This window comes from Micromys minutus, assembly GCF_963924665.1.
Source record: "Micromys minutus genome assembly, chromosome: 9".
Taxonomy (NCBI): domain Eukaryota; kingdom Metazoa; phylum Chordata; class Mammalia; order Rodentia; family Muridae; genus Micromys; species Micromys minutus.
The window spans coordinates 55266423-55293600 of NC_137978.1; the positions used below are offsets into that span (position 1 = coordinate 55266423).

The following is a 27178-nucleotide window of genomic DNA, read 5'->3' on the forward strand; positions in this document are numbered from 1 at the left end:
CGTACCCCAGACTTTTGCACGAGGCAGAACCCTAGAAACATGCACACTGTAAGTTTGCAGAAAGGCTTTAAAACATTTATTATTTACAATTTTTATGTGTTTATACTTCTGTGGGTTTATGCACACTGTGTGTGTGTGTGTGTGTGTGTGTGTGTGTGTGTGTGTGTGTGTGTGTGTGTGTGAGGGTATTCTCTAAGGGCATGGGTTGCCTGATTTCCTGGAACTGAAGATACTGGTTGAGAGCAGCCTGATATGTGTTCCCCAAAAAGGCTTTGTTGAGATATACCTAAGGCCGTCCCTGGCTGCTATTCCTCTGCTCACCACAGGGTGGCAGCCTTGCAGAAGGAATGAGGTCCCCTAACCTGCAGAGGAACACAGAAAAAATGACCTGGTGCTGGGTAGTGGGAACACAACTAGGTGGGAGCCAGGGGTGGACACAAAGGGAGCACTCACACAGAGGGAGCACTAAGTACAAGGGGACACAATTGGCCTACAAAGGGACATTGCGCTTCTCTTTGGGGCAGCCAAAGACAAGCTGACAAGCCCCATTCTGCCCCTTGTCAACGGCTTTCTTGCCTTTCCTCATCCCAACACTGAGCATCTTCTGAGACTGCACTGAAGGTGCTGGTGGGGCTCCTTCCTTCCTTCCCCCAGGGGGATGTCTCTCCTGATCTGTTTTAGTCTGCCCCTCCTATCTGGTTGGTCATCACCCTCAAAGCACTGGATACATACTGCATTTAAATAGAGAGGGTTGATCCACTAGTTTACTGTCCCTTGTCCCTAACTTAGGGTACAGGAGTGGTGGTCAGGAACAGGGCCATGTTCCCTATGTAGTGAGTGTGGGCTGGTCGGCAGACGTTCACCAACTACTTGTTGGCAGAATGTCTGTATGGGGTTCCCTGCTCTCCCTCCCTTGCCCTGCCCCAACCTCCTGGAACCACTTGGCAGTTTCCCCAAGGACAGGACCTTGTCCTCTGTCTCCAGGCCTGTTGCCCAACATTCTCTCTTCATCATTTTTAAGGACTGAGCTGTCTGCTCTCCCAGACACCTTTCAGGAATACTCACTGGACCAGAATCTTTCTCTTGCCAAAACTTCTTGATCCCCATGTGTGTGGCTGGCATGTTGGAATTAACTACAGCTTACAGATCAATTTCCTCACTAGATTGTCCTGGTGAGGGGCCAGGCAGCTCACTCGGCCCACCCAAGTGAGTGAATGCTGCTCGGTGTGTCTTGAAACTCACTGCCTGGACAACAGATGAAGGCTAGGGGAAAGGGACTGGCCTCCTGTCTGCCCTGGTGCATCTCCTAAACTAGAATATTCCAGCCCAAGATGATCTCCCTTCTGGGATGATAGTTCCAATGCAGAGCCTTGTCAGCCTCCCCCCACCCCCCCCCCCCCGGCTGGCCCTTTCATGGTCATCATGGCTCTGACTTGGGTTGTCATGACAGAGCTGTCACTCATGGGAACAAGGGGAGAGTACCCCCCCTGCACTTCTGAAGTCAACAGTACCACACTCTTGGGGGTGGTGGCCAGGAGGCACACCTGGTTTCCAAAGAACATACACAACACCTTTAAAGTACCCCTCTACATCGAAGCTTGTTCACTCTTGTCCAGCTTCTACTCCAAAGAACATACACAACACCTTCAAAGTACCCCCCTACATCGAAGCTTGTTCACTCTTGTCCAGCTTCTACTCAGAGCTGATGACGGAACCCAAGTCTGGTGTCAACAGGAATCCAGACACTGTTTGAACCGATAGTTGTCAGTACCTCTTCCTCAGACAGAGCTAGACCAGACCTCAAGGGCTGAGGCTGGGCATGTCATGCAGAGAGCGTCTGGGTCACAAGTTAATAAAAAACACCGGGAGATTCTTCTGGATGTGGGACCTTGAGCTTCTAGGACTGTTTCCTCTGTCAACATGGAGAGAGCCAAATTTGTCACATGGAGTCACCAGTGGGGACTGAAGGGATTGGAGAAAGGAAAGCCCTAAGCCCAGCTCTATGGCTAAGAGCAGGAGCTGGCACGATTAAACATCCAACACACTGGCACCACAGGAGGGTGGAAAGACACCTTGGATGTGGTGCAGTGTTTTGCATGTTCCCTCTCTGCACTTGACTATTGATCTCCAAGATGGACGTTGTTATGTCTGCCCGTGGCATGGATGAGATGGGTAAGTGGAACTGTGTTAAGACACAGGGGAAGGGTTGGCAAAGGGAATTGTGGGGCACAGAGAGGCCACACCCACCATCACAGCTGGATGAGTTTGGGACAACCCACCTAAGGCTCTAATCCCAGAATCCAAGGGCTTTTAAAAGGTTCCATGGCCAAGTCAGAGGGCTGGAAATGCAGTTATTTAGTCTTGTATGGCTCATTTGGGGAAGGCATTAAAGCTTGTACTGGATTCCCAAAAGGAGAAGACAAAGCTTTCTGGCATGTTAGAAACAGGCTTGATTTCCATGTAGATTAGGAATCTCACAGTAAGGGACCTCTCTACAGGATATAGACTGTCTAGGGTGGGGACCCCATGTTTCCTGGGACAGCCCTGTTTTAATTCTTCCCTGCACACATGGCTGTGCCTTTGAGCCACGCCTTTCTGAGCTACTGGTGGTGGGGACTCTGTGAGCTCGAGGAGCACAGAGCGTGAGGAATGGTGTGAGTGGGAGGGGTTTTCTAGCCCCAGTGGTCAGGGTAGAAGCAGGGACTTTGGGGTCTAGAGGATAAATGCAGTCAAGAGGTTGGCTGGGAAGGTGCTTCTGGAGCCCTGGAGTCAGAAGGCTCAACCTGGCCCCACCTCATAAGCCCTTCCCTCCCAGCCTGACACCTCTGCTGCTGGCCCCAAGCTGCCAGTGTTCTGGCCCTGGCTCAGTAATCCTTGCCACCAGTAATCTATGGTACCAGGGCCCCTCTCCAGCCTCATATGGATTGCATTTCTCTGCTTCAGAACCAGCCTGCTTCTCCACCCCCTCCTCCCTTTAATCCACAAAGTAGCTTCTGCAGATAGCGGCATATGCCACTGGGTTTGATAAATTAACTGTACAGAAACGGTGGGAAACCGGCAAAGGAGATAATTATGCAAAACAGACCATGTCAGGTTTACAAAACCAGCCCCTCTCCACTTGAAGTACCAAGGACCAGGTACGGGGTGGGGCTTCCCTTTCCGCCAGAGCTGCTCAAATAGTGGACCCTGCCCTTCCATCAGGTCAAGAGAAGAGTGGGAAGGGAGTAAGGCTGGGCAGGGGTGGTATGGGGAAGGAGGACAGGTCTCTAGCGTGGACAATGTAGCTACTGCCAGGTACACCTGCTAAGAGATGCCTAAACCAGTTGGCTCCACTCCAGTGTAAGAGACTTGCATAACACTATCTAATTTTTCCATCCTGCCCCATTCGACTTCTGTCTTCCCTCCTACTCCCTTTTCTCATCCTGGGCTGGACAGAACTGTTGCAGGAAGGATATGAGGTTTAGTGGTGCTGTTGATAGGGAGCCTGTCTCAATTGTTTGGTTCTTAAATAAAGACTGGGACCCACAAAACAAAATAAAAACAGAAAATGAAAAAAAAAATGTTGCAGTGTGTGGTAAATATTAAAAAGTGGAAAACGTTTATCCCTGCCCCCGTGGGGCCACATGGCACTTCTGGGTGTCTCTAACTTAGCAGCTCCAGGCTGCCTCTAGGAACTAAGGTGAGGTTCACTTCGCTGCCCCTGCGTGTTGTTTTCACTCACTTTACTCTATCGCCCGGTAGAAACATGACTCCACGACCATTAACTTATCAAACAGGTTTATACGTTAAATTCTCAGTCCACAAACCCTCTCTCTACACAATAAGCTCACAACCAACGGACAAAGATAAAAACTGCCCATCTATAAGAGATAAACAGACCGATAGAAACCCTTAGAAATATTCATAGCAACCTTATTTATGAAGAGATGTGCTGAGAGAAACATTCACATCTGCTTCCAGGTAGCCTCCCGTATCTCCACCTCCTCTCCCTCTCTTCTGCTCCTCCAGACTCTTTCCCCGCCCACCTCTCCACTGTCCAATCATCTATCACTTTAACACCAACCTACACAGCACTGAGCTTGGAGCAGGTAGGCAGACATGTTGATTATGTGTAGTGCCTGGTCCCCACCATCTGGGCAGCCACCCCCTCTCTTGACTCCTGCTCTGGGTTGGAGGTATGTCTCCAATGTTCTGGGCATGTGTGCATTCTCCTGTGTGTTCATTTTTCTATGTTGACATGGCATGCCTAGGCTATCTTTGCTGTACCTGATATTCTGAAACCTCGAGTGGCCCAGTGTCCCGATTTACTGGGTGACAGACAGGCTCAGGATAGAGTCCTGGCTTTGCCCAGGTTTCAGTGGCTCACCTGCGGCCTGCCTCGGCATCTCGGTAGTCCTCAATTGCCAAACGGAGCTTGCGCCTGTGCAAGGAGCTGCACACACCCAGGCCCAACTCCAGGTCCTCGTCACTCAGGCTGAGAAGCACCTGCGTTCAGGAGATAGGCTTAGTGCCGGAAGGTGAGAGATGAGGCAGGGGTAGGGAGAACCTGACCTTGGCACCCGGAGCCCTGCTGCTGCTCCTGAGCCAATCTGGAAGGGTCTGAGAAAATGGGGCTCCTTGCCTTATCCCTCTCCTGGTTGTCTCCCTAGCAGCAGGACACCTTTGCTGCCTGTGATGACTGGAAACTCCCAATAAAGCTTGTCTCTAGGGAGTGGTGGAAAATGTCTTTAATTCCAACACTTGGGAGGCAGAGGCAGGTGGATCTCTGAGTTCAAGGCCAGCCTGCTCTACGGAGTTTCAATACAGCCAGGTGGGGCTCCACAGAGAAGCCCTGTCTTAAAAAGCCAAAAATATTTAAAATAAAACCAAACCAAAAGTGTGTTTCTAGGAGCCATAGGATGTTTAATACGGAGCCTCATGTCCTCCTGGGCTGTCTTGCTTCAGCTGCCTTCTGATGCCTGGCTGTGCCTTTGCTGTTCTTGCTGGGCTCTGGGAGGTCCTGGGCTCAGCTACTGATATGGACCATTGTTTGGATGGACCACTGTTTGAACCAATATGTGTGAGGTCACCATGTAGGCTAATCCCCTTCCCCCGGTCCAGTCCTGTCTCTCTTTGGCCAGCTTGGGGGAAGTTGGTCACCATCTGAGGTTGGTCCCATTTTAAGGACAAGGTAGCGTGACTCCAAAGGGCTGTGTTCCTTGCTACGAAAACTGATTATTGATCACTTGGACCTCCAATAAGCCGGCCAACTTCTAGACTAAATTTCTTCTTATCTCTAGAGTAAAACGGAGACCCCTCAACACCTGGGAGGGCATAAAACTCACAGAGGGTTTAGAGGCGTTTCCCCAGGGGCCCGAGCTGCCTACCTTCCCACTCTTGACATTCTCCGCACAGGCCTTGACATACATGGGCATGGCCATCACCACCTCCAGCCAGGCCTGCACTGTGCTGGCCTTCCAGTGGGACATGGGCGTGGTCCTCACCAGCTCCACGTGCTGGAGGCGGTCCATCTGCTCCTCTCCCTCAGACAGGCTGAGGCTGTGGCGTGTGGGGCTGCACTGGCTGTCCGAGTCTGCAAAATACAAGTCGACAGGGGAACTGTGGGGAGGAGCCATGTTGGGGTCGGGTTGGGAGGACTCCGAGGCACAAAAATCAAAGTGGCTATCCTGGTACTTTGTTTGTGCTCCAGTGGATGGCCTTCCATTCATACACTTACAAGGAACACCGATAGAACTTGGAGGTCATTGAAGAAGAGCAGCAAATAGAGTTGGGAGGAGGCGTGTAGAGTAGGAGAGAGTTGAATGGGGAGGGGTGGGGGGTAGATATAAGAAACTGTTAAAGAATGAATAAAATCAAAGTCACCCCCCCCCCATTATACAGTCTTCTCTGTATTCCAGAAAGGAGTGAACCTAACAGAAAAATGTCAATCTCCCAATACCATTCCTAGACAGCAGCTGTTAGACAATTTAGCTAGATTGTCTCTAGGATACGCAAATGCCCAGGCTTGCAGACCTACACACCAGGCTCCGTCCGGCTTCATGTGCTTTTGGGCCAGACACTGTGACAGACATAGTTCTCTTTCAGTAGAGGATTTCAATGCGGTCTTTTGACAGTGTGGCCGGGGTGCACCCAGCTTATCTCATTCTGCATAGGCTGGAGGGGGAGGGGAGAAGGGCTGTTCCCGGTTTCACACATTATAGATACAGTGGCAAAGAACACCAGGGGATTTGTTTTCTTGGGATAGAAGGGACCGGGCACCAACCTTTAACACACAGCAGCCTGTCCCTTGAGTAGCCACATGGACAGAAGGAACTACCCCCTCCTCTCCCAGGCAGATTGCTACAGTGTTTGTGCTACAAACATGAGGACTTGGGTTTGATTCCCTGAACCCATGTTAAAAAAAAAAAGATGGGGTCGACAAGATGGCTCAGTAGGTGAAGGTGCAGACACAGTGGCCTGCATTCAACCCATGCAGAAGCGGAAGGAGGCAGCTGAATCCAGTTATCTTTGGATTCTGTCCCTACATGCATCTAGCATACTAGTTCTAATTCTATATAAAGATGGACACGGCAATCATTCTTGTAATCCCCCTGTGGAAATCAGAGACAGGTGGATCCCTGGTCAAACAGTGTAGCTACCAGAAGAGCCCAGGCCAGTGAGAAACCCTATCTCGAAAAAAAAAAATGTAAGTGGTTGGTGCCTGAGGTAGAAAAGATGACGTTGTTCTCTGATCTCCATACCTGTATGCACACACAGGAACACACACGTGTGTATACCTGCATTCACATACATGAACATATATGAACACACACACACAAACTATATGACATGTGTAATTTTAAACTGCACATGGTGGTGCATGCCTAAAAGCCCAGTTCAGGGAGATGGGGAGTTTAAGATGTATCTATTAAATAGGTGTAAGATGTCATCTGCCTCTTAGGTGGGCAAGTATGTTTCACCTCTGGTTATGATGACATGGTAGGCCTTCCTTTAGGGACAGCTGACACTGGTAGCCAAGGCCTTTCTCGGGGACTTGGGCACATTTGGGCCACACTCAGAATTCATCAGGTGCCTTGGTCTCGTGAATTGCTTGGGTAAGATATATCTGTTGCTGGTCTTTGTTTGTTTAGCCTAAGAAGAAGGAAGGGATTCCGGTGAGCCTGGATTGGACCCCTGGCTGGGCTCAGGGGTCAGGGTCAGGGGTGTTGGGAGGTGTGGAGCTGAGAATGTGTGCCTGGGGGGAGTGCCTCTAGTGCTCGATTCCCAGGAAAGGGGTCTGTGGGAGGTTGTGGGGTGACAGAAGGGAAGGTAAGAAGCACGCAGGGAGGGGGCTGAGCAAGCACCCCACCCTTCTAGAAAGATCAAGCTTCAGACGGTGAACGGGAAGAGAGGGGAGGCTGACGGGAGGACACAGTGTAAGGTGAACACTTTGTGTGTGCCTCTGTGTGCACAGGGGCCCATGCACACCTGCGTGGGCATGGCTGTGTGCGCTTGTGTCTGTGTGTGTCTGTGTGCAGGTCTTCTGCAGCTAGCAGGCGTGCGTGTTTCTGTGTGTGCTCGAGTGTGCCCATGTGCACCTGTGTGTGTGCAGGAGTATATTTGCCTTCCTACTACCAACTGCTTAAGAGACACAGGGTAGTGGCGTGTCACACTCAATAATTAATTCACACACTCAGATTTAGGTTGAACCCCTCAGTCCCCACACCTCCTGCCTTCCATCCCAGGACTGAACTGCAAAGTGTGTGTGGGGGGGTTGTAGGATATTTGATCACATTGTGAACCCCAAGATTGTGTTATTTACTGAAAAAAAAAAACTGTTGCTAGTAGCACGTACCTTTAATCCCTCTGACTTTAACACACACACACACACACACACACACACACACACACACACACACACACTACACACCTTTAGTCCCAAACAATGAAGGTAAAGTTAGTTTGTAGAAATAAGCAGCCATGTTTGAAAGTGATATTTAGTTGAATGACAGACCGAGATGCGACAGAACAGGCTATGCCTCCCTCTCAGGAGGAGAAGAAAGGAAGCTACTGAAGGGAGCAGGGTGTGCGGGTCAGGAGCAGCTTTACCAGGAGAGTTTTACAGAGACTGGTTGAATACAGAACAAGCTTGACACAGGTAAAGACAGAACAAGACCGAGAAGGAGAAGGAGCCACAAGACCAGAACACGTTGCTAGGAGTTAGTTTGAGGTCGAGCAGAGAAGTTCGGGAGAAGCTCTGAGAAGCCAGACTGAATCAGTCAGCGTAGAGAGGAGTTTGAGCCAGAACATCTAAGGCGACCAGCCAGCCAGAGATGAGAAAGAACATGGAAAGGATGAGTTTGTTCAGCAGTTAAGTCTCAAAGGCTGAGACATTCTAGGCCTAGATGAGACTGTACGGAGGCCAGAAGCTTCCGGGACTAGACCTCGGTTAGCAGACAGAGGCAGCAAGCCTCCGGGAAGATTACAATAGGAGAATAAGCGAGATGTTTACAGGAGGGTGTGGCAAAGGGGGGTCTTCAGGGTCGTAAAGCATCAGCTACACTGACCTTCCCCAAATTCTGGCCTGTCCGATCATTTTCCATGCCTGGGCTCATTTTCCATGCCTGGGCTTCCTTCGGCTCTGTGGTTATTTTCCTTCCTTCTCAGCTCTGGGAGTGAAAATGAGTCAGTTCACACTCATTTAGGCAGGAGGCCGGAGTTAGGGGATTGGTTACTCACGGGAGGTTTCAGGGTTTTGCCTGTCACCACCGATATGTGAGCATGTGCGCGCATGCGCTTGTGTGTGCATTCGCGAGTGTGTGTGTGCACTCGTGCGAGTGGGTGTGCGAGTGTGCGTGTGGGTACCCCCACAAGCTATTAAGGACACTGACGGTGCTGATCACACGATTGCTACAGAGGCTTCCTTAGGTGCCAAACACAGGGATTGGCACAGGGTGGCACCCCCAGCTTAAAGAAAAGAAGTGTGGGTCTAATATTCCCCTCGGGGGACCACAGCCATTGCCTGCCTGGTGGTTTCTCCCTTCTCCATCTGACTCTGTTCACATCGAGGACTTGGGTATCTGTGATAAGATCATCTCATCTGGCCCACAAAGCCCCAGATCATGTGTGGTCCACTGCACAAAGCCCTTGGGAGTGGTCGGTGGCTCAAGGCTGCCCCTGTGCGTTGGGGTCATCGCTTTCTGGATCACTCGATGTCATGGAACTGTCTTCAGAGTGTGGTCCCCGAGACATCAACATCACCCGAGAACGGGCTAGAGATGAAAGTTCTAGAAGACCTTGAGCGGTGACTCTGGAGGTGGCTCAGCTTCCACGGCTGTCCCCGTGGTTTGGAGGCAAGTTCCAGGGCACAGCCACTGCTTTAGTGGCCTCTCTGTCACTTACTACGAAGAGTCAGCTGACCAAGACCTACAGCGCATCCGGTTGTCTTAACGTTCAGCTCAGACAGTAAGAACGGACGCCAGAGATTCACAGCACCTCCTGCTTCTTCTACGGCTGCTTTTAATCCTGAAGGCCTCGGTCGTGGACAGCGTTCTCATAGTGACTCCACACACTGACGTGTGTCTGCTCGGAGTAGTTCACCTAGACATTTATCAGGGCTCTTTTGTTTCATTTCTTTGTTCACCACTCCTTGACTCCGAGTCAGATTCCAGGCATCTATTTTCCGATGGCCCAAGAAAGTGCTTGAACGTCTCCTTTGATTCAAAGTATTTTCGGGGAGAGTGGTAAGCCCTCGAGACCTGTTTATCTGAAGAAGGCTTATATCTACTTCCCAAAGGGGCACAGTGCAGGGCCGGGTGTTCCTCACAACTTTGTCTCTTCACCCTGGAGACGCGGTTCCTTTAATCTTCCTGTTTGGCAAGGGAAGTCTAGTTGGCTTCTGCTGGCTGCTTTGAAGGCCTCTCATTGTCTTCTGTGAGTCTCAATTTCACCACAATGAGGTTAGATGTGATCTGTTTCTGTGTGTCTATCTGACTCTGTCTCTCTGTCTCTTTCTCCCTCACCCTGTCTCTCTCTGTGTGTCTCTATCTGACTCTCTGTGTCTGTCTCTCTTTCTCTGTATGTGTCTATCTGACTCTGTGTCTTTCTCTGACTCTGTCTCTGTCTCTTTCCTCCCTCCCATCTCTGCTTGTCTCGGTCTCTCTCGGGCCACACCTGCCATGTTTCACCTGCAAAGGTCTGTGGTCGCCTTGGGTGTCCATCTTTCCGTCTTTGGCTTCCACCTTCTTTGGAGTCACTGACTTTTTCTAGTTCACTATTGGGTAACGCAGGCTAGCTGCCCAGCGAGCTTCTGGGACTCTCCTGTTTCTGTCTTCCATCTCTCCTGACTGAGGTTACAGATGCCTGAGATCCTGTGTGGCTTTGTGTGGGTTCTGAGTATCCGAGTTCACACCCTCATACTCATTATGAGTTTTACTCAGCCAGCTCACCAGCACCACTTTCTTTAATTTCTTAATCGATTCTGAGCCATCTCATTTCTGCTTTCCCAGTCAATGGGCTTCACTTGGTATAGTCTCGAGACTCGTCTCTTAATGTTACCTCTGCTCCATTCTCATGGATCTCCATTCCTGGGATTTCACTGAGACATAACTTGGGCTTTTAAATCCTCTTTCCCACCTGTTTACTTAGCACAGCAGAAACTCGTGGGAGGGTAAAAAACGTGGTATGGTCGCCATTACCCAGCATGCCACTGTCAACATTTGAAATATGGCTGGTGCAGCAGAAGAAATGAGTTTTAATTAGATTTAACGTGATTGACTAATTCAATATTTTCCCCCTTAGGAAATGGGGTGTAGGAGATGTGTAGCCCTGGCTGTCCTGGAACTTGTGCCGGCCTCGAACTCAGAGATCTGCCTGCCTCTGCCTCCCAAGTGCTGGGATCAAAGGCATTTGCCACCACTGTCGTCCGGCTCTAAAACCTTTCTCTCTTTCACTCTGTGTAGCTCTGGTTGTCCTGGAACTCACTTTGTAGACCAGGCTAGCTTTGAACTCACAGGGATCCGCTTGCCTCTGCCTCCTGAGTGCTGGGATTACAGGCGTGTGCCACCACACCTGGCCTTCAAGGACAAACTGGAACAGTAGTGTGTGGCGGTGGTTGTTGCCTTAGACTAAACAGTTGAACTTTTCATATCATTGTCTCTGTGTCTCCTATCCCTTACCAGGGAGTGACTTTTAAGGCACAGCCCAGGCTAGTCTAAGACTCACGATCATCCTCTTCTGCCTCTTTATGCATACCTTGCAGACTTAGCTCCTTATCCCTCCGCATTGCTTCCCTGGGAGGTCATTTCCTTGGAGCTGTTTTCCATTTTGAAAATTCCCCCCTTAGCTGTTTAATCTGCAGTTCAGCTGTTTCTTCAGTTTGGGCATTATCAACTATACTATGTCTAAAATGCTAAACGTTTCTAAGTATGCCTTCTTCTAGCCTGGCCCAGACAGACAGCTCCTTTGTGCCTTACACCGTTTACCTTGTCCTTTGCTTGGTCTGCAGAAGCTGCTGGTGCGGGGCAGTTTGTCTGTCCAGCCATGAGATGGTATTTCTAGTCAATCTACTTGATTTTTTTTCTGAGATAGTGCCTGGTTTCAACTCACTATGTAGCTAAGGGTGACCTCAAGCCTCAGATCTTCCTGCCTCCACACTCCTAACGCTCATACGCAGGTATGTACCACCACGCTTGGTTTATGTAGTTCTGGAGATCACATCATGGCCCTGTGCGTGCTGAAAATTCTGCTAGCCATCCGACACTCCAGTCTCCCGACGTTTTATGGCCTGGGATCACTCGTGGGAAGACTCAACACGTGCTGATTACCGGGGAACACTGGGAGGGATTAGAGAAACTGCAAGGGATGAGGTGGTGTCCCAGGTGAAACAGCCTTCTCAGAGGCTGGGGAATTGCTGTTGGCTCTGCCTGCTGAGTTAGGAAGCCAGGAACCCTGTTGTGAAGGAGAATGAGAGAGAGGCAGGCAGGAATTCGAGCATTCGACACGCACATGGGTGTGTACACACACACACACACACACACACACACACACACACACACACACACACGAGAGAGAGAGAAAGTTGGCTGCTGTCCTAGCCCTAGAAGACAATGTGTCTACCCTAACAGGAGCCACTGGCAACTGTGGGGAGGATTTGTGCTCTCAAATTATTAACCCTGATGTTCCCTGGTCCCAGGGATGGCAAGCTCCTTTCCAACTTTTGGGGCCCTGTTTATATATTGTTGCTGTTAAAGAACCTTTTCTGGTTCTTTAACAAGTGTCATCTGTCACACTCACACACATGCACATGCACACACACACCACCACCACCACATGCACACAAGCCCGTACTAACTCAGGACATTTTCTGGACATGGGCACCTCTCAGCTTGGAGACCAATCTAATCTCTGAAATCACTGGACTAGCATCCATGTCTCCCCGTAGCCTACCCTTCCATAGGAGAAGGAGCCAGTTGGCTCCGAGTATCTCCGGTACCTAGCAAGGTGCTAAACCAGAGCCAATGTTTAACAGCTGACTGTCCTGTTTCTAGAAACTGTAGCAGCTTTCAAAAGCATCCACTTGCCTGTAGCAGCTTTCAAAAGCACCCACTTGCCTGTTTTGTGGTCTAAGCACTCCCCTTTCATGTCAATAGCGAGTCACTGGGGATGGGGTGGAGTGGGGTGGGATGCTCTCAAGGCGACCTGCCTGGAAGGCTAAGAGAAGGAAGAAGGAAGGAGAAAGAAGAGAAGGAGGAAGAGGAAGAGAAGGAGACAGAAGAGAAGGAGAAGGAAGGTAAAGGAAGAGGAGGAGGAGGAGGAGAAGGAACGGGATGAGGATTTGGAGGAGGACTAGACAGAGCTGCTTGGTCTCCTGCCAGCCACCTCCTCTCTCCTAAGCCATAGCCTGCAGCTGGCTGTTCCTCACAACTATCATGTATTCTTTGTCATTTTCTCTGTGCCTGTGGCAAGGTGCCCCAATGGTTCTTTGGCCACAGGCTGTCCCGTGCATTTGGGGACTGAGCCCTTTACCTGAACTTGGCCTGCGGGGTCCCTGTAAACTGTATACACACATCAACCAGGGTGGAGTAGCTTGTGCTGCCCCTGGGCTCAGATCCCAGAGCATCCTGATCTAGCGGTCAGCCAGACTCCGGCCAAAGGTCCCTGTGCTTGGCCAGCAATGAGCAAACCCCCACCAGCATTTTCACAACCGAAGCTGTGAGTTTCTATTTTTAAACCCCGCTCTAGGACATAACAGCGACCTGTGAGGGCTGCTGATGGCCACCTCGTGGTCTGGAATGCACCAAGGATGCTCAGCCGCAGCGCTTAAGAAGTAAGAGCAACAGATGGGGTCCCAGCGCACAGCATCAGGGACAGCTTAGGTCCCAGTAAGCACAGAACAGCAGGACATTGGACAGGTGGCCAGGTTTCACTGCCAATCCACAGCATCCTGCTCAGGGCCTGCTAGGTTCTCCAAGGGCCTGGGGCCAGCAAGATAAGGCCCCAGGCATGTCCCCCAGCTATGCCACTAGGCCTCACGGGAAGTGACAATGGTGAAGAGCGCCAGTTTGGCTGGACATCACTGCTCCACGCTTTCCCCAGAAATACACCTTTTTTTTTTCTTTTATTATGGCCACCAAGCCTCGCAGGTGCCTGTCCTGGCCTCACAGGTGCCTGTCCTGGCCTCACAGGTGCCTGTCCTGGCCTCACAGGTGCCTGTCCTGGCCTCACAGGTGCCTGTCCTGGCCTCACAGGTGCCTGTCTCTGGTCTCAAAGGCTCTCTCTGTCTCTGGCCCCTCCTCTACAGCACAGGAATTGGCTTCTTGGGCTTGGCAAGCCTCCACCCCACTCTGTGCTTTGCAATTATTTCCAGTATTACATAGTTATCCAGCAACTGTGCCTCTGCAAAACCAGTTACCAAAAAAACCTCCTATTCCTTCCTCAGTGATTTGTTCTATCACCTAATAACATCTCTATCTGGGAAGTCCTTCTTATGATCTAATCTGTTTCAGAAGCCTATTTTTGACACCCCCCTAATCCCATTGCCCCGAGATTCTCATATCTGACTTATCGTTAGAATGTTTCCTAGGCAACCCTGCTAGAACATAGGTGGCCATGGCAGGTGGATTCCGTGAGAAGCGAGGATCTTTGAGCAGAGGTTCTACACGGAGAGTGTGTGAGGCTGAGTCTGTCCAGATGTTGGAAGCAGAGTTGGGGTGATAAGGGATAAGGATCTTGGGGACCCTGGATCCCTACTTAGAAGTTACGTTTCTGTCTCCTCTATCTGACACCATGATGTCATAGCTGTTCTCCGATCTTCCAGACAGCTCATGACTCTGGGCCTAGCTCAGCCATCTACTGTTGTCCCATGGTCACTGTGATAGCCCATGGTCACTGAGATAGCCCATGGTCATATACTCACTGGGATACATGATCCACCACTGAACTGACTCAGAGACCAGGGTGAGGTACTTGGGAGAATTTCCTTTGCCGGGATTATCATTGTTGCTACAGTTTTGAGACTGGGTCTCACATAGCTTATTACTAAACTGAACTTTCTATGTAGCTGAAGCTGGTCTTGAACTCCTGATCCTCCAGTCTCTGCCTCCCAAACGCTGGGATCATAGGTATGCATCACAGTATCTGACTCCTCTGGGATCATCTTGCCATTTAACAAAAACCGCCACACAGCCTTGATGCCCCCTCACAATGTTTCACAACCGACTGCCCCCTCAGAAGCTCTCGAGGCTAGAGTTAGGTTCCGTTGTTTATGGCACCAAGATCTAGGCTCGGTAATTTCTTCCTCATGAATGCTTCCATGGGGTTGCGGTGTCACAATTCTTACATCCTGGTCACTACAGGAAGGCGCCGAGGAAAGATGGATGTCCACTTTGACCTGTCCCATACTGATCCTACGGAGTCATGGATGTGCCTGCAACCATGGCTGAATTTATGGTACATTCATTGCCACAACTGGCTGAGGCCCTGTTAGAATCCATGAATACATTCAGCTGGAGCCAATGGTCTCCATCCATTGGAGGATGCCAGCAAACATCTCCCCATCTTGCAAAACCCTTCTCTCTTCTTCCCGTTCCCTCCCGCCAGCCTCCTCTCCTGATAGACGTGCAGAAATGAATGAGCCAAACCTGTTTTAACAGTGTATTCAGTTACTATGCAATAGTGTGTCTCACCCCAAATCTCACCCAAAGCCTATTTCGTCTTGGGCTACTAGGCTGCCTCTCTGAGCCTCGGTTTCCCCATGTTTGAGGCCGAGACAGTGACATTCAACTCAAGGACTTTATCGAGGACTCAGTGATTCAGAAGATTGGTGCTTTCCCTTAATTTATATCTACATCCTTGACCTCAGCCCTAAGCTTGGCCCATAGGCTGTAGACTCAGAGGCAATGTTTGTAGGATAACTTAATGCGTTTATGTGAAGTGCCTAGCACATGCTCGGGATGGTAGGCACTCAATGTCACTCAATGTCATACCATACTGTCTTCTCCCACCTTCCCTACTTCTCTCTGCCCAAGGCAGGCCTTTGTCCTCCTCCCGACACCCTATTCACAGCCCCTGCCCCGGCCTAGAACAGCTCTCCATGTCGGTGAACACACATCCTTCTGGGGGTTCTGGGACAGAACCGAGTCCACTGCACCGGGCCCATTGGCAACTCCCACTGGAAGATAAAGTCTAAGCTTTGTCTCTGGGCTCGAGAGACTCTGGAAGACAAGATCAAAGGTGACTACATTCGTGGCTAGAGGAAGCTGGTCCCCTGTCTCAGGAAGCCTTAGTGATAATGGGCTTAGAGCTGTTCAGAGGGAGGACTCCTGTCCTCTCAATTCCGTTGGCTAGACACCCCTAATGCTGAGGGTTGGGATAGGAAAGGAATGTGGCCGCCCAGTAGAAAAGGGCAGGGAGTGGGGGTAACTGGCTGAACAGAGCTGAGCACCTGTGGCCCTAGGACTCTACCAACAAGACAGAGCCTGGACCTAGGGAACTGAGCACTGTCTAGAGGTATCAAAGTTGTGGGACCAGACCTAACCTGGGGCCACGGATCCCCTTCCTTTGCTGGATATCAGTCTGCTAAGGTTAATTGTTAACATTGAAGTGCTAGGGTCCTGTCTTTGCATCTGTGGTCTCTTACGAGGTCAAGAGCTCTGGAAATTATCTGGCCAGCATCCTCCCCAGGCTTGCCAGGGCTGGGTCAGGCCTCTTTCTTTATTCAAGCCAGATGCTGCCAGCGACGCTGACTCCCCTGCCTGCTGGGTCTCCCCACGCCTCTGAGTACAGCATTGGTATGGGCCAGTTCACCGAGGTGGGCCCGAGTCCCTGTCACCCCACCATACATGTTGCAGCGTTAGCCTATCAGAGCTGTCTTGAAGACACAGATGTAAGCAATTTGAGCCCATTTTTACCAAGTCCCACAATCCATTGCTTCCCCCCTCCCACCCCCGAGAGGTAGACTTCAACCTCCTGGACAGGGGAGCACAGGGGATCCCACCGTGAGCAGAGGACTCTAGCCATGGTGGAGCCCAGCCTTAGTTACCAGCCCAGATTAACTTTTATGGGGCCCCCTGTAGCCCCGAGACAAGCTGCTGGAATGTTAGGCCCTTTCCTCCACGTACTGTTTTGACTTTCCAACAGCCGAGGCGTCCCCATCTTCACGTTACAGAAGGAGAGACGGAGGCTCTGAGGTAGTGGGTGCCTGGCTGAGGGACACTGGCTCCTGAGATGGCTCTTATACTCCTTTCGGCATCAGGGGGATGCTTGTCAATTCTGCTAGTTCAGCCAGCACCAAGTGTACACACGGGGCAGGAGGGAAGGTAGATGGGATAAATTCACTGCAGTCCATGATCTCTGTCATCTGTCTCTCCATTTCCTAGAGCCGTGGCCCTCAACCTTTCAACCGATGCAACTCTTCCATACAGTCCCTCAAGTTGTGGTGAGTCCCCCCCCCCAGCCATAAAATGACTTCCATGGCTATTTCATAACTGTAATTTTGCTACTGTTATGGATTGTAATTAATTATCTGTGTCTTCAGATTGTCTCAGGTGACACCTTATGAAAGGGTCGCGACCCACAGGTTGAGAACCACCACCCCAGTGACTCCACATGTCCCTTAGTCCTGTGTCTTCCCCCATCTTTGGGACTCTGGCTCCTCGCAGTGACCCTTGTCAGAAGCTGCCTTCTCCCCCCCACCCCAGCCCTTAAAGTGTCCTGATGATCTATTCCAAGGAACCCCCAGAGGTACCAGCCTCCTAAGAGGAAGGATGCTGGCCCTGTCCTGAAGCAGGGCCAACTTGAATGTGAATCCAACATGCTTAACTCATGCCAGGGCCAGCAATTAGGCAGCCCAGAATTCCCACAGGGTGCCCTAGAGGGTAAGAGACCCAGACACTGGCAAGATGGAATTACCTACTATATACGGTCCTATGTAACAGACACAGTCCCTCCTACATCTGGGACGGTAGGCATGAGAAATGCATCCCTAATCCTGCCACTTAGCTAATTGCTGGGGATCCTTGTGTCCCTGTGGGCATGGCTCAGAACACACACACACTACACCTACAGTTGCCCAACCTGGTGCCTGGCTCTCTTTTGCATATTTTGTTTGTTTTTAAGAGACAGGGTCTCCTGTAGCCGAGACTGGTCTCAAATTTGCTAGGTAGTTAGCCGAGGATGACCTTGAACTCCCGATCCTGGCTCCCCTTCTTAAGTTCTGGTATTACAGGTGTATGTCACCACACGCAGGGAATGGTGAGGACAGGGCTGAGGCCTTCATCCATGCCAGGCAGGCCTGTCTCCAGCGGCACTACAACTCCAGCTCCATTTTGCCTGGTGGTCTTGGAGTCACAGGCGCGTGCTGCCGTGCCTGTATTTTCACTTCTCTTTAAGTGCACTGCTTCAGCAGACATGGACCTCAGGGGCTTCCATGACCAGGCAGAGGGAGGACGAGCATGCTTAGACCTCCCTAAAGAGCCCCATGACCCAGCACCTCACGGCACACAGCGCCGGACCAAAGGGTGTCAGATGACATCACATGCCCCGCTGTTTCTCCGAGTATGACCCGCACAGCTAGATTAAAAGACCTGGCTCTGGGTTCAGCTAAACCTGGGAGCACTGAATGGAAGAATGGAAGATATATATTTTTTTTCTGGGGTGCAGACCTTTTAAGGCCTTCATGAATGGATATGCTCTGTGATCTACAACACAGTTCCTCAGACTTATCGACCAAGATCTGTTATTTCTTCCCAGCTGAATATTATGTGGCAGTCCAAGGCCCTTGGGAAACTCCGGGTCTCAGTGCTGGCTTAGACACAAGCATTCTTATTGGCTACAGGCAAGTCCCCCACGTCTGTAACTACAGGAGGGGCAGTGCCAAGGCTACTGAGAGCCCTCCAGCCCATGTCCTATACCTGAGATGGCTGGGTAGCTGAGCAACTGCTGTACTTAGCTGACCCTGACTTGTGCAAGGGGCGACCCTCACCTGTGCAAGGAGGCGTCCTGCCTACCTGATGTCTGGTGACCCGCTGAACAAAGTCATCTCTGTCTGGGCTGAACCTGCTGTGTGGACACCATCCCTGAAGCCTCAGAGCTCTCTCCTAGTCTCCCCATTGTGCAGCTGTGGAGACTGAGGCCCGACAAGTTGAAGTACCTTGTTGAAAATTACTAGGTAGGGGGAGTGGCGACCGAGTTCAGACCGGGAACCAGCACTCTGAATTCCACCTCCCTCCGTCTGCCCGAGAGAGACAGCCCATAAACTGTCAAAGGGTTATGATCTGGGGGCAGGGCTGCTAAATGCAGTTCACAGCTTTGTAGGGAGGGTTTCTGGCCTCACCTTGCAGGCTTTCCAAAGCCACAAGCTTCATTTCCATATTTCTTAGGGTTAGGAGAGGGTGAGTACCATCTGTCAGGTGGGGAGAAGGGTTTTGGGGAGTGGTCCTCTGTAGATCCTGCATTCTCTTCCTACCCTGGAAACAGCCTGCAGGCCCCACCCGAGAGACGCACAGGGGTACCCATCCCAGCCTATGCACTGCCTTAATGCTACAGAGCCTTCATCCAAACGATGTCACATGTTCAAGAAGCCAGAACTTAGGATTGAGCAGCAGTGTGTGAACCAGGGGTGAAGGCCCAGTGTAGGCTGCAGACAAAGCCCTATGTACCCCAGTCCAGGGGCTTCTGAGATGATGGGCCACAGAGGGGTGACCTCTGCCTGGTGTGTGTCTTTTAAAAAAACCTGAGGCCCATAGAGGAAAACCATTTTGCCCATGGTCACAGAACCCAAGATCAAATCGGGAGAGGGGTCTTGGGTATCTGGACTGGGGAAGGTCCAGCCTCCTCAGAAGCCTGGGGCGGGATGTGGGCAGACAGCTTCTGACTACTCTACAGTAGATCCATGTCTTACAGCTCCCCCAACCCTCCCACCAATCTGTTGTTTGGTGTTTAGTGTTAACAGTCCATGCATGTGTTTTACAGCCATAACTCCTGGCTAAGGCTACAGGTCTACCTGATGCTCAGAACAGACATCGGTGGGCCAAAGAGAAGGGGTTGGTTGGTCACAGTGGAAGGCAAGCTTAGAACTTGGGTTTAACTCCATTTCTACATTCCCTGCCTCCCATCCATGGCCGAACATGTCCAGCCACATCCGGTGAGCTTGGCTGCAGAGTTCTGAGGCCGGCAGCAGACGCCTTGTGGCAGCTGGTTGGATCTGCTCAGCAGTGTGCCTCAGGGCTCCTAGCAGACTTCTGAGTAACCTGGGCTCCCAGCCTTCCTTGTGGTGACTATGTGAGGCTCTGCAGGACATTACACAGGCATGTTGCTGCCTCTTCAGCCCCTGGAACCAGCTTCCAGCATGTCCAGTATGGGCCAAAATCCTGGGGTGTCAACCCCAGGCCTTCCAATTCAGCAGGGCACCTCCAGGATGAGGCCAGGGAACCTGTGCCCTAGAACCAACTACTGGTCTACCTGTGGTTCCTAACTTCGACCTTTCCTGTTTCCCTCACATATTGTGCTATGGGACCCTACACAGAAGAAGGCTGGTGTATAATATAAGCCCCCAGCTCTGGCTCAAGGCAGTTCACAGCCCAGCCTGCCAATCATTCATCAGCTATAAGAGGAACCCCTCAGGTGTCCCTAGAACACAATTTACAAGTTTTCTATTCTTGATACATCTTTTTTGGGTGAAGAAACTGACCTATAGAGATGACATCCCCAGGGCTTGGTCTTACCCTCCTAGTGAGGCTTTCTGGTGATTGGCTGGTCCTAGTAGGGACCTTGGTGTCAGGAGTTCACCTGAAACCATATAACAATGCCACCAAGAGCATTGTCTTGGCATCCAGCCAAGATTCTGTCTCTTCCTAGCTGTGTGGCTCTAGGCAAGGACTTTGTCTCTCTGTGCACTGGTTAGCCCGTGTGTGCTTCTCTTGGAGAGTTCCTGGAAGACAAGGGGAGCGGAAAGAACTCACAGTGAAAGAGAGAGACCTCACCACTAGACCAGGACAGCCATGACGGCCGGTACACAGCTCCTGATAAAAGCCATACCTTGGTGACCCTGAGTTTTTGTTTCAAGATGCAGCCTTGGGGTAGTAACTGTTTCCCAAGGTACACATCTCTGCGTGAGAGCTATGAGCAAAGTCTCTCTCCTTGCTGCATACAACACCAGGGTTCTCAACTGCCACTTCCTAGTGATATCCTCCACTGCCTGGTGATGCATTAGAAAGTTACTAGGGAGCTGGAAAAAATCAAAACTCACTAGAGAAGACCTCATCCCGATGACCCCACCGTGCTCAGTGTGTGTTAGATAAGGTTTAGTGCAGCCCAAGCTGGTCTCAGCTTCTTCTACAGTTGAGGGTGACCTTGGTCTTCTGACCCTCTGCCTTCATATCCCATGCTCTGAAATGAGGTGATACTGGAGATGGGACCCATGCTAGGCAGTCACTCTATGAGACCCCATCAAATATATCCCAGAACTCTGGGCTTGCTCCCCAAACACTAATTCTCTGGGGACCGTGACCTCTGGGATAAAGCTGTGCATAACACGGGCTAATACATCACATCTGCTTATTCAAACATCTTTTCTGGTCTGGACCTCTGGACACCACCATGAAAGGGAAGCCGAGGAGGCCATTACCGCATCCCAGCTACCATCACAGAGGCAGACCCCAATATGCTGTGGAGCATGCCACAACTTTGATATCTAAAGATCATCTACCATACAGATAGTGTTTTTTATTGTTCTTCTTGTTGTTTTTGAAGCAGAGTTTTGCTCTGTAGTCCTGGCTGTCCTGGAACTCACTCTATAGACCAAGCTGACCTTGAACTCAAGAGATCTGACTTTACAAAAACTAAAGGTGTGCACCACCACCAACTAGACATTGGGGTTCTTTTTATGCACACAAAGAATTATTTTATAGTTCACATTTCTCCAACCGTCCTTTACCAGGTTAGGGTGGACAGACATCGCCTAGTGAAGGTCCAAGTACAAAGAGATTAAGAGGTTGCTGGAAAGATGGCTCAGTGGTTAGGAGCACTGACTGCTCTTCCAGAGGTCCTGAGTTCAAATTCCAGCAACCACATGGTGGCTCACAACCATTTGTTATGAGATCTGATGCCCTCTTCTGGTGTGTCTGAAGACAGCTACAGTGTACTTATTTATAATAAATAAACCTTAAAAAGAAAAAGAGCTGAAGAGTCATTTGTCATAAGAGAGAGGAATTTGGGGTGATGGGGGTCTCTGTGAGGTCTCTTTAATTAAAATATAAGTTTGAAGTGTTCAAAAACCATATTGTTTGAAAGCCAGACTGGATGGTGTCTGCTTCTGATGACAGCTACTAGAGAGTATGAGGCAGGGGAATTTCAAGAATAAGACAAACCTAGGCAACTTACTGAGTCCTGTCTCAAAAAAACCAAAACAAACCACCACTACTATCAAACGAAAGAGTCCTGGGCAGTGGATTTGGAGGTATATCACATGTCTAACACGCAGGAACATCACTTTCAATCTCTCTATAGCCAAAGACTAAGATTCCACACTGCAGCCAGCCCTCGCCTGCGTTCCCAGAGCACAGGTAAAGCCAACAGCAGTGGGCTAGTGCCACAGAGTTGAGGGGAGCAGCTCTGGACCACTTGCTGATTCATCTGTTGGGGTTGGGGTACCGTATACCTTGTCCTGCTGAAAAGGAGCTGCCTCTCAAGACAGGATTGGGCTTGCGAAACAGGCCAAATGCAGGTGATACCGGTGCCCTCCAGGCCAGAAGGAAGGACACAGAGCTTGCACTGGACTCCAGCCTGCTTCTGCGATGCAGTCTGGGCAATACTCCGCTGGAGGTAGGACTTTTGAGTACAAGAAATAAAACTGATGGGAAGACTGTGTTGTAATAGTAAAGCAGTACCAGGCTTGCTCAGAGGCCACCGTGCGAGAGAGTCAGGGTGGGGTTTTCTAGCCAGATCCTGATGAACAGGAAGGCAACCCAGAGGGCAAGCATACCTAGAAGGCCTGGCTCTTCCCATTTCTAGATGCTGGGGTTCAGCCAGATTCCCCTGGCTCAAAGTCCTAGGTTCCATGCTCAGCACTGCACAGTTCTGTCACTGTAGTGCAATACCTACAATTCCCACACTCCCGGGGGCGTCTTAGCCTCAGATCCCGTCAGCAACACAGGCTGTGGGTTAGCGGAGTTAATCCACGAAAAACACACAGCATTGGAGCCCGGCCCATAGCAAACACTTAAGGAATGTTAGAGATTATTGTTGTTACTGTTATTGTTACATGGGTTGGAGCCTGGTGGAATGACTGGGTAGCATGCAGAAAGGCTACTGAGGATGGCCCTGGTGTTGAGTACCGCACAAGCCAGGGCTATCAGTTACCCGTTATCCCAGGACCTCAGTTCCTTCCTGCATACAACCTGCACAGCGAGAACACCGGCTTTGGATGCTCTGGATGGCTCCACTCTAGTGGAGGACTGACAGATGCCATACGGTAGGTATTCTTTCATTAAGGAGGAGCAGGCGGGGCAGTGTAGCTCAGTAGTTAGGTGTTCCTAGCATGAATGAAGCTCTGGGTTCTGCACCCCCAGTACTGCCATCAACAAGAGCACAAAGGAGGCAGCTGGGTTGGGGGTTGAGTCAGTGTGGCCCCACTTTAAATGGCAGAACCATACAAGGGCCAGCCTGGACTCTGACCCAGTCATGCCCAGAGCACACATTTCCCCATGTTTATTTTTATTTTTTTTTAAACTAGTGTTGAGAGGCAAGGCTAGTTCTGGAAGAGCAAATAAACTTCATTCTTGCAAATCTGACTAATACTTGAGGCTGGGGGGCTGGAGAGCTGGCTCAGCAGTTAAGAGCACTGACTGCTCTTCCAGGGGTCCTGAGTTCAATTCCCAGCAACCACATGGTGGCTCACAACCATCTGCAATGGGATCTGATGCCCTCTTCTGGTGTGTCTGAAGACAGCTATAGTGTACTTATACAAACACCACTTGAGGCTTTGGTGGTCTGAGGCTACTCTTGGATGGGTGGGGAGGAGTCTGATTGATTAGTAATGTCTTCACCAGGCTAGGCACAGTCTACTGTGTCTCAGGTATGAACACGGCCGCCTCCCAGTTGGTTCTCAATCCTGGCTACTGGCTACAATCACTGGAGAGATGAAAGCCTTTTGATTCTAGGGGGTGCCGACATTGGCAGTTTCCCCTCCAAAGGGCATTGAGAACTCTGATGGTCAACATTACTTACTGTCCCTAGCATCTCTGCCCCTGTGACTTCCTTGACCTTGGAGCATGGTGTGTCTTTGGCCATGCTTTCTGCTCGGAGAACTGGGAGAGTCATTCCAACGCATTCATTCTCTCTCCCATGAGTCTTGTTTCTGAGCACAAAACAAAAACTGGCTACAGCCAGGGTGAGATTACCCAGATTGGCTCTTCCCAGGTCATATGGGGAAATCAGAGTCCCCTGCACCCCCTCAGGGGGTTCTTGTGAAACTGAGAAAAAAGCCTGGTCTGTTCTGCCCTAGACCCTGATGTCTCTTTTAAGCCACTATGGCTGCCTGAGGACTTGGGACATGGAGGTCTGCTGAGGCCTGCTGAGGCCTGGGGAGAATCACAGCCATAGCTCCGACCTCTGGACAGAGTGTGAGGGGAGGGAAGGGAGGCCGTGAAAGCTGGAGGGGGCCTCTGAGCTCCAGTAAGTGGGGGGTCTTGGGCCTAGAGCTGCTGTATTACAATGTGGGCAGCCCCAGATGCTGACTGCACCTCCAAATTTAGGAGAGGCAACACAGGTGAGATGTTCTGAGAGTCCACCTGGCTTGGCTCCCCTCATGGGACTTAGCATCCAACCAGCTTTCCTCGGGGTCCCTTGGCATCCCTCCCATCACCCAGCCTAGGGGTTTCACAGCGTGGTGCCTCCTGGTGGGACACGGCTCCCCCTTGGAGCAGCGTAGAGACAATCAAATCACATAGAATTCCGTCATATTTTAAAATAAGCTTTATTTAGACTTTTTTTTTAATATTTTATATTTTGCATCCATGCCTTCGAGAAACCTCTCCCGTGGGAAAAGGTCATTTTCATCTAGTTACCCATAACTCATTTCCTATTTGATGTGGTTCTCTCAAATAAATCATCCTCAGTAAGTTGTAGGATGATCTCCTAATTTCCAAAAACTGAACCGAAAAAAAAAAAAAAAAAAAAAAAGACTAGTCATTACCGGGAGTGGTTGCAATCTTACTTTCTTGTAAGTAAAAGGAAGGGGAAGGGGACCATTAAAAAAAAAAAAACAAAACAAAACAAAATAAAATAAAACCCTAAAATTCAAGGGAGGGGAGTATTTTCTAAGATCTCCCTCTGATGCCAGCTCTGGCCTCTCCCTCACCTCCAGGCTGGGTTAATCAGCTGAGCTGAAAGGGTTGTGTACACAGGGAGCTTCACGAGGTGGTCCCTGACTGCTCTCTCCCTGCCTCTGGGCCAGGTTGGGAAGGAAGAAGTGGTCCGGTGGGGCTTTCTGGCTTGTTTTTAGAGACGTTGGACACAAGATTCTATACATCCCAGATGCTCCACCCAGCACTGGAAATTCTCTTTTCAAGGGTTGAGAAGCTTGCTGTTAGCGGGAGTACCGCAGTGGCCACGAGGGGTGGGGGTTGAGTTGGTAGTGGTTTAGGATCAGTTAAAAGGGAGTGGAGAGGGGGAAACAGAGGGGACTGAGTTCCGGGGATGGGGAAGTACTGGGTGGAAACCTGTGGGTTCTTCATGCCCCCAGTAAAAGCCCTGTAGGATAGTGCTACCCCTGCAAAAACGCATAGGTACCTGCCAACCCTCTTGGGCTTCGTCTGCTTGAACCACTGATATAATCAGAGGACAGGGTTCTGGGGATTATGGGAAAGTCCATGCGTGGCCAAAGAAGCCAACTGGACAAAAGAGGGCAGAGGACTGGCCTGCTAGATACTGTCCCTAATAGCCCTTCCCAGAAGGTGGGCATTTTCTCTGTTGACACTGGCTTGCCCTATGTTTGCAATGAAGTAAGGATGGAGAGGTATTGTGTGTGCCACCAGGGGACCTCTTACCCACTGACTCAAGCCCAGTTGTCCGGTTAGACCCCACGGATGTACCCCAGGCTGTGCTTCCCTAGACTCATCAACATGGCTCCAGAGACAGGCTCAAGAGAAGGGGAATGTGACTGTTAGTGCTCTGCTCACTGAAGTCACAATCTGTATGTCAGATAAATAAATATATATATATATAAAGAGAGAATATATATAGAGAGAGAAAGGCCAGAGCAGAAGGTGGGAATCCTCTCATGCAGGGACAGCAGCCGGGAGAGACAGAAAAGAGAGAAAAAAAATAAGCAAGCTGAGGTCCCCAGCTCTAGCCACCTGAATTCTACCTTGCACAGTGTCTCCAGCGGCATGAACACAGAAAAGACAAGTCAGCAGAAATGCCCGCCTCCCGCCCACCCCATGGAAAAATATACATTCCGATATTTACGTAATAATTTAGATAGAATAGCGTCTTCTGCATTTGTGCAAATAAATTAAATGCAAGTTTTCTTTCTCTCTTTTTGTTCCATAAAGAAAGAAACAGCAACACAATTTAAAAACAGGCAGGCCATTAAAAAGAGCCCACATTGACCCCCTTATAAACACTGTAGCCCAGCCAAAAGGTCTTGGATGTGCTCACGAGTCTCTGCAGAGCGACCTTACCCTGACGACAATGGCGGGGTGTTTCTGTGGTTAAAGTGACTCGGGCACACCCAGAAAACAGGGTCTGGTCCCACATGTTCACACCGAAGAAGGGTCGGGAGGAGGGGAGGGGGGACATGAGAAACAGACCACGTCCTCGGCGACGTAGCCTGCAAGAGCAGAGGCTGGACCAGGGACTTTACAAGCACAAAGTGCACACTACTTCTGTTATTTACAAATACACAGCAGTCCTTCAAGTGTTCAAGTTTCATAAAAAGGAGGAGGGAGGAGAAAGGGGACAAATTAAAAACGAAACCACAATGGATTAAACAAACAAACAAATAAACGAACAAAATCCCCCAAAACACCAAAAAAAAAAAAAAAAAAAAAAAAAAAACCAGAACGAGAAAAACGAACACAAGTGTATCGCTCAGAGACAACAGGGTTGACAGAGTCACACACGGTCTGTGGTATGTACATTGGTTACAGAGGTGACGACGCGAAGGGGGCGGGGCTCACATTTGTGTTTCTGCCTGTTCCAGGCGCTTGGCTACACACACCCAGGAGAGTGAGTGCATCCGTGCACACACCCCCACGCAGGCTCCACACCCCCATGCACACACTCTCGCACACGCTTCACGGCTCATCCACACAGACACGCCCGTGGGCCATGGGCGAAGGGCGGTGGGTTATCACCAGTCCGCGTCTTCCTCTATGTAATAATCAGGGGCGGTACCATCAAAGAGGCCTGGGTCGAGGGACTTGCGTTGCTTCCCTCTGGCGAAGACTCGAGAGATGGAGCCAAATCCCATCTTCTCCTTCTTCTTTTTCCGTTTTTGGTCTTCAAGATCCTCGAGTGACTGAGGCCGAGGGAGAAGAACAAAGGTAAGGTTAGTGTGGTGGGGGAGGAGAGGTGTGGATAAGTCACGGGCAAGAACACAGTGAGGGATGGAGAACGTAGAAGATGCTGGGCTCTGGGGCTGGTGTCCCGGAGTCCGTCCCTTCCCCTCTGAGCAAACCTACAGTAGTTTTAAAGCCTC

The 27178-nt window shown here is 50.4% G+C and overlaps 1 protein-coding gene across 4 annotated transcripts in view; it reads right to left on the reverse strand.

Annotated features, from left to right (window-relative positions):
* KAZN (kazrin, periplakin interacting protein) overlaps positions 1–27178 on the reverse strand; it is a 344563-nt gene that overhangs the window by 8162 nt on the left and 309223 nt on the right. For 2 of the 4 annotated variants that reach the window (XM_080921806.1, XM_080921807.1), the window contains exons 8-10: positions 26875–26998; positions 5367–5572; positions 4367–4485 (exon numbers count right to left, since the gene is read on the reverse strand). In XM_080921806.1, the coding sequence (XP_080777932.1) occupies positions 4367–4485; positions 5367–5572; positions 26875–26998 (449 nt within the window). Of the gene's footprint in view, positions 1–4366; positions 4486–5366; positions 5573–26768; positions 27119–27178 lie in introns of those variants that run through there. The other 2 variants (XM_080921808.1, XM_080921809.1) reach the window with 2 other exon arrangements.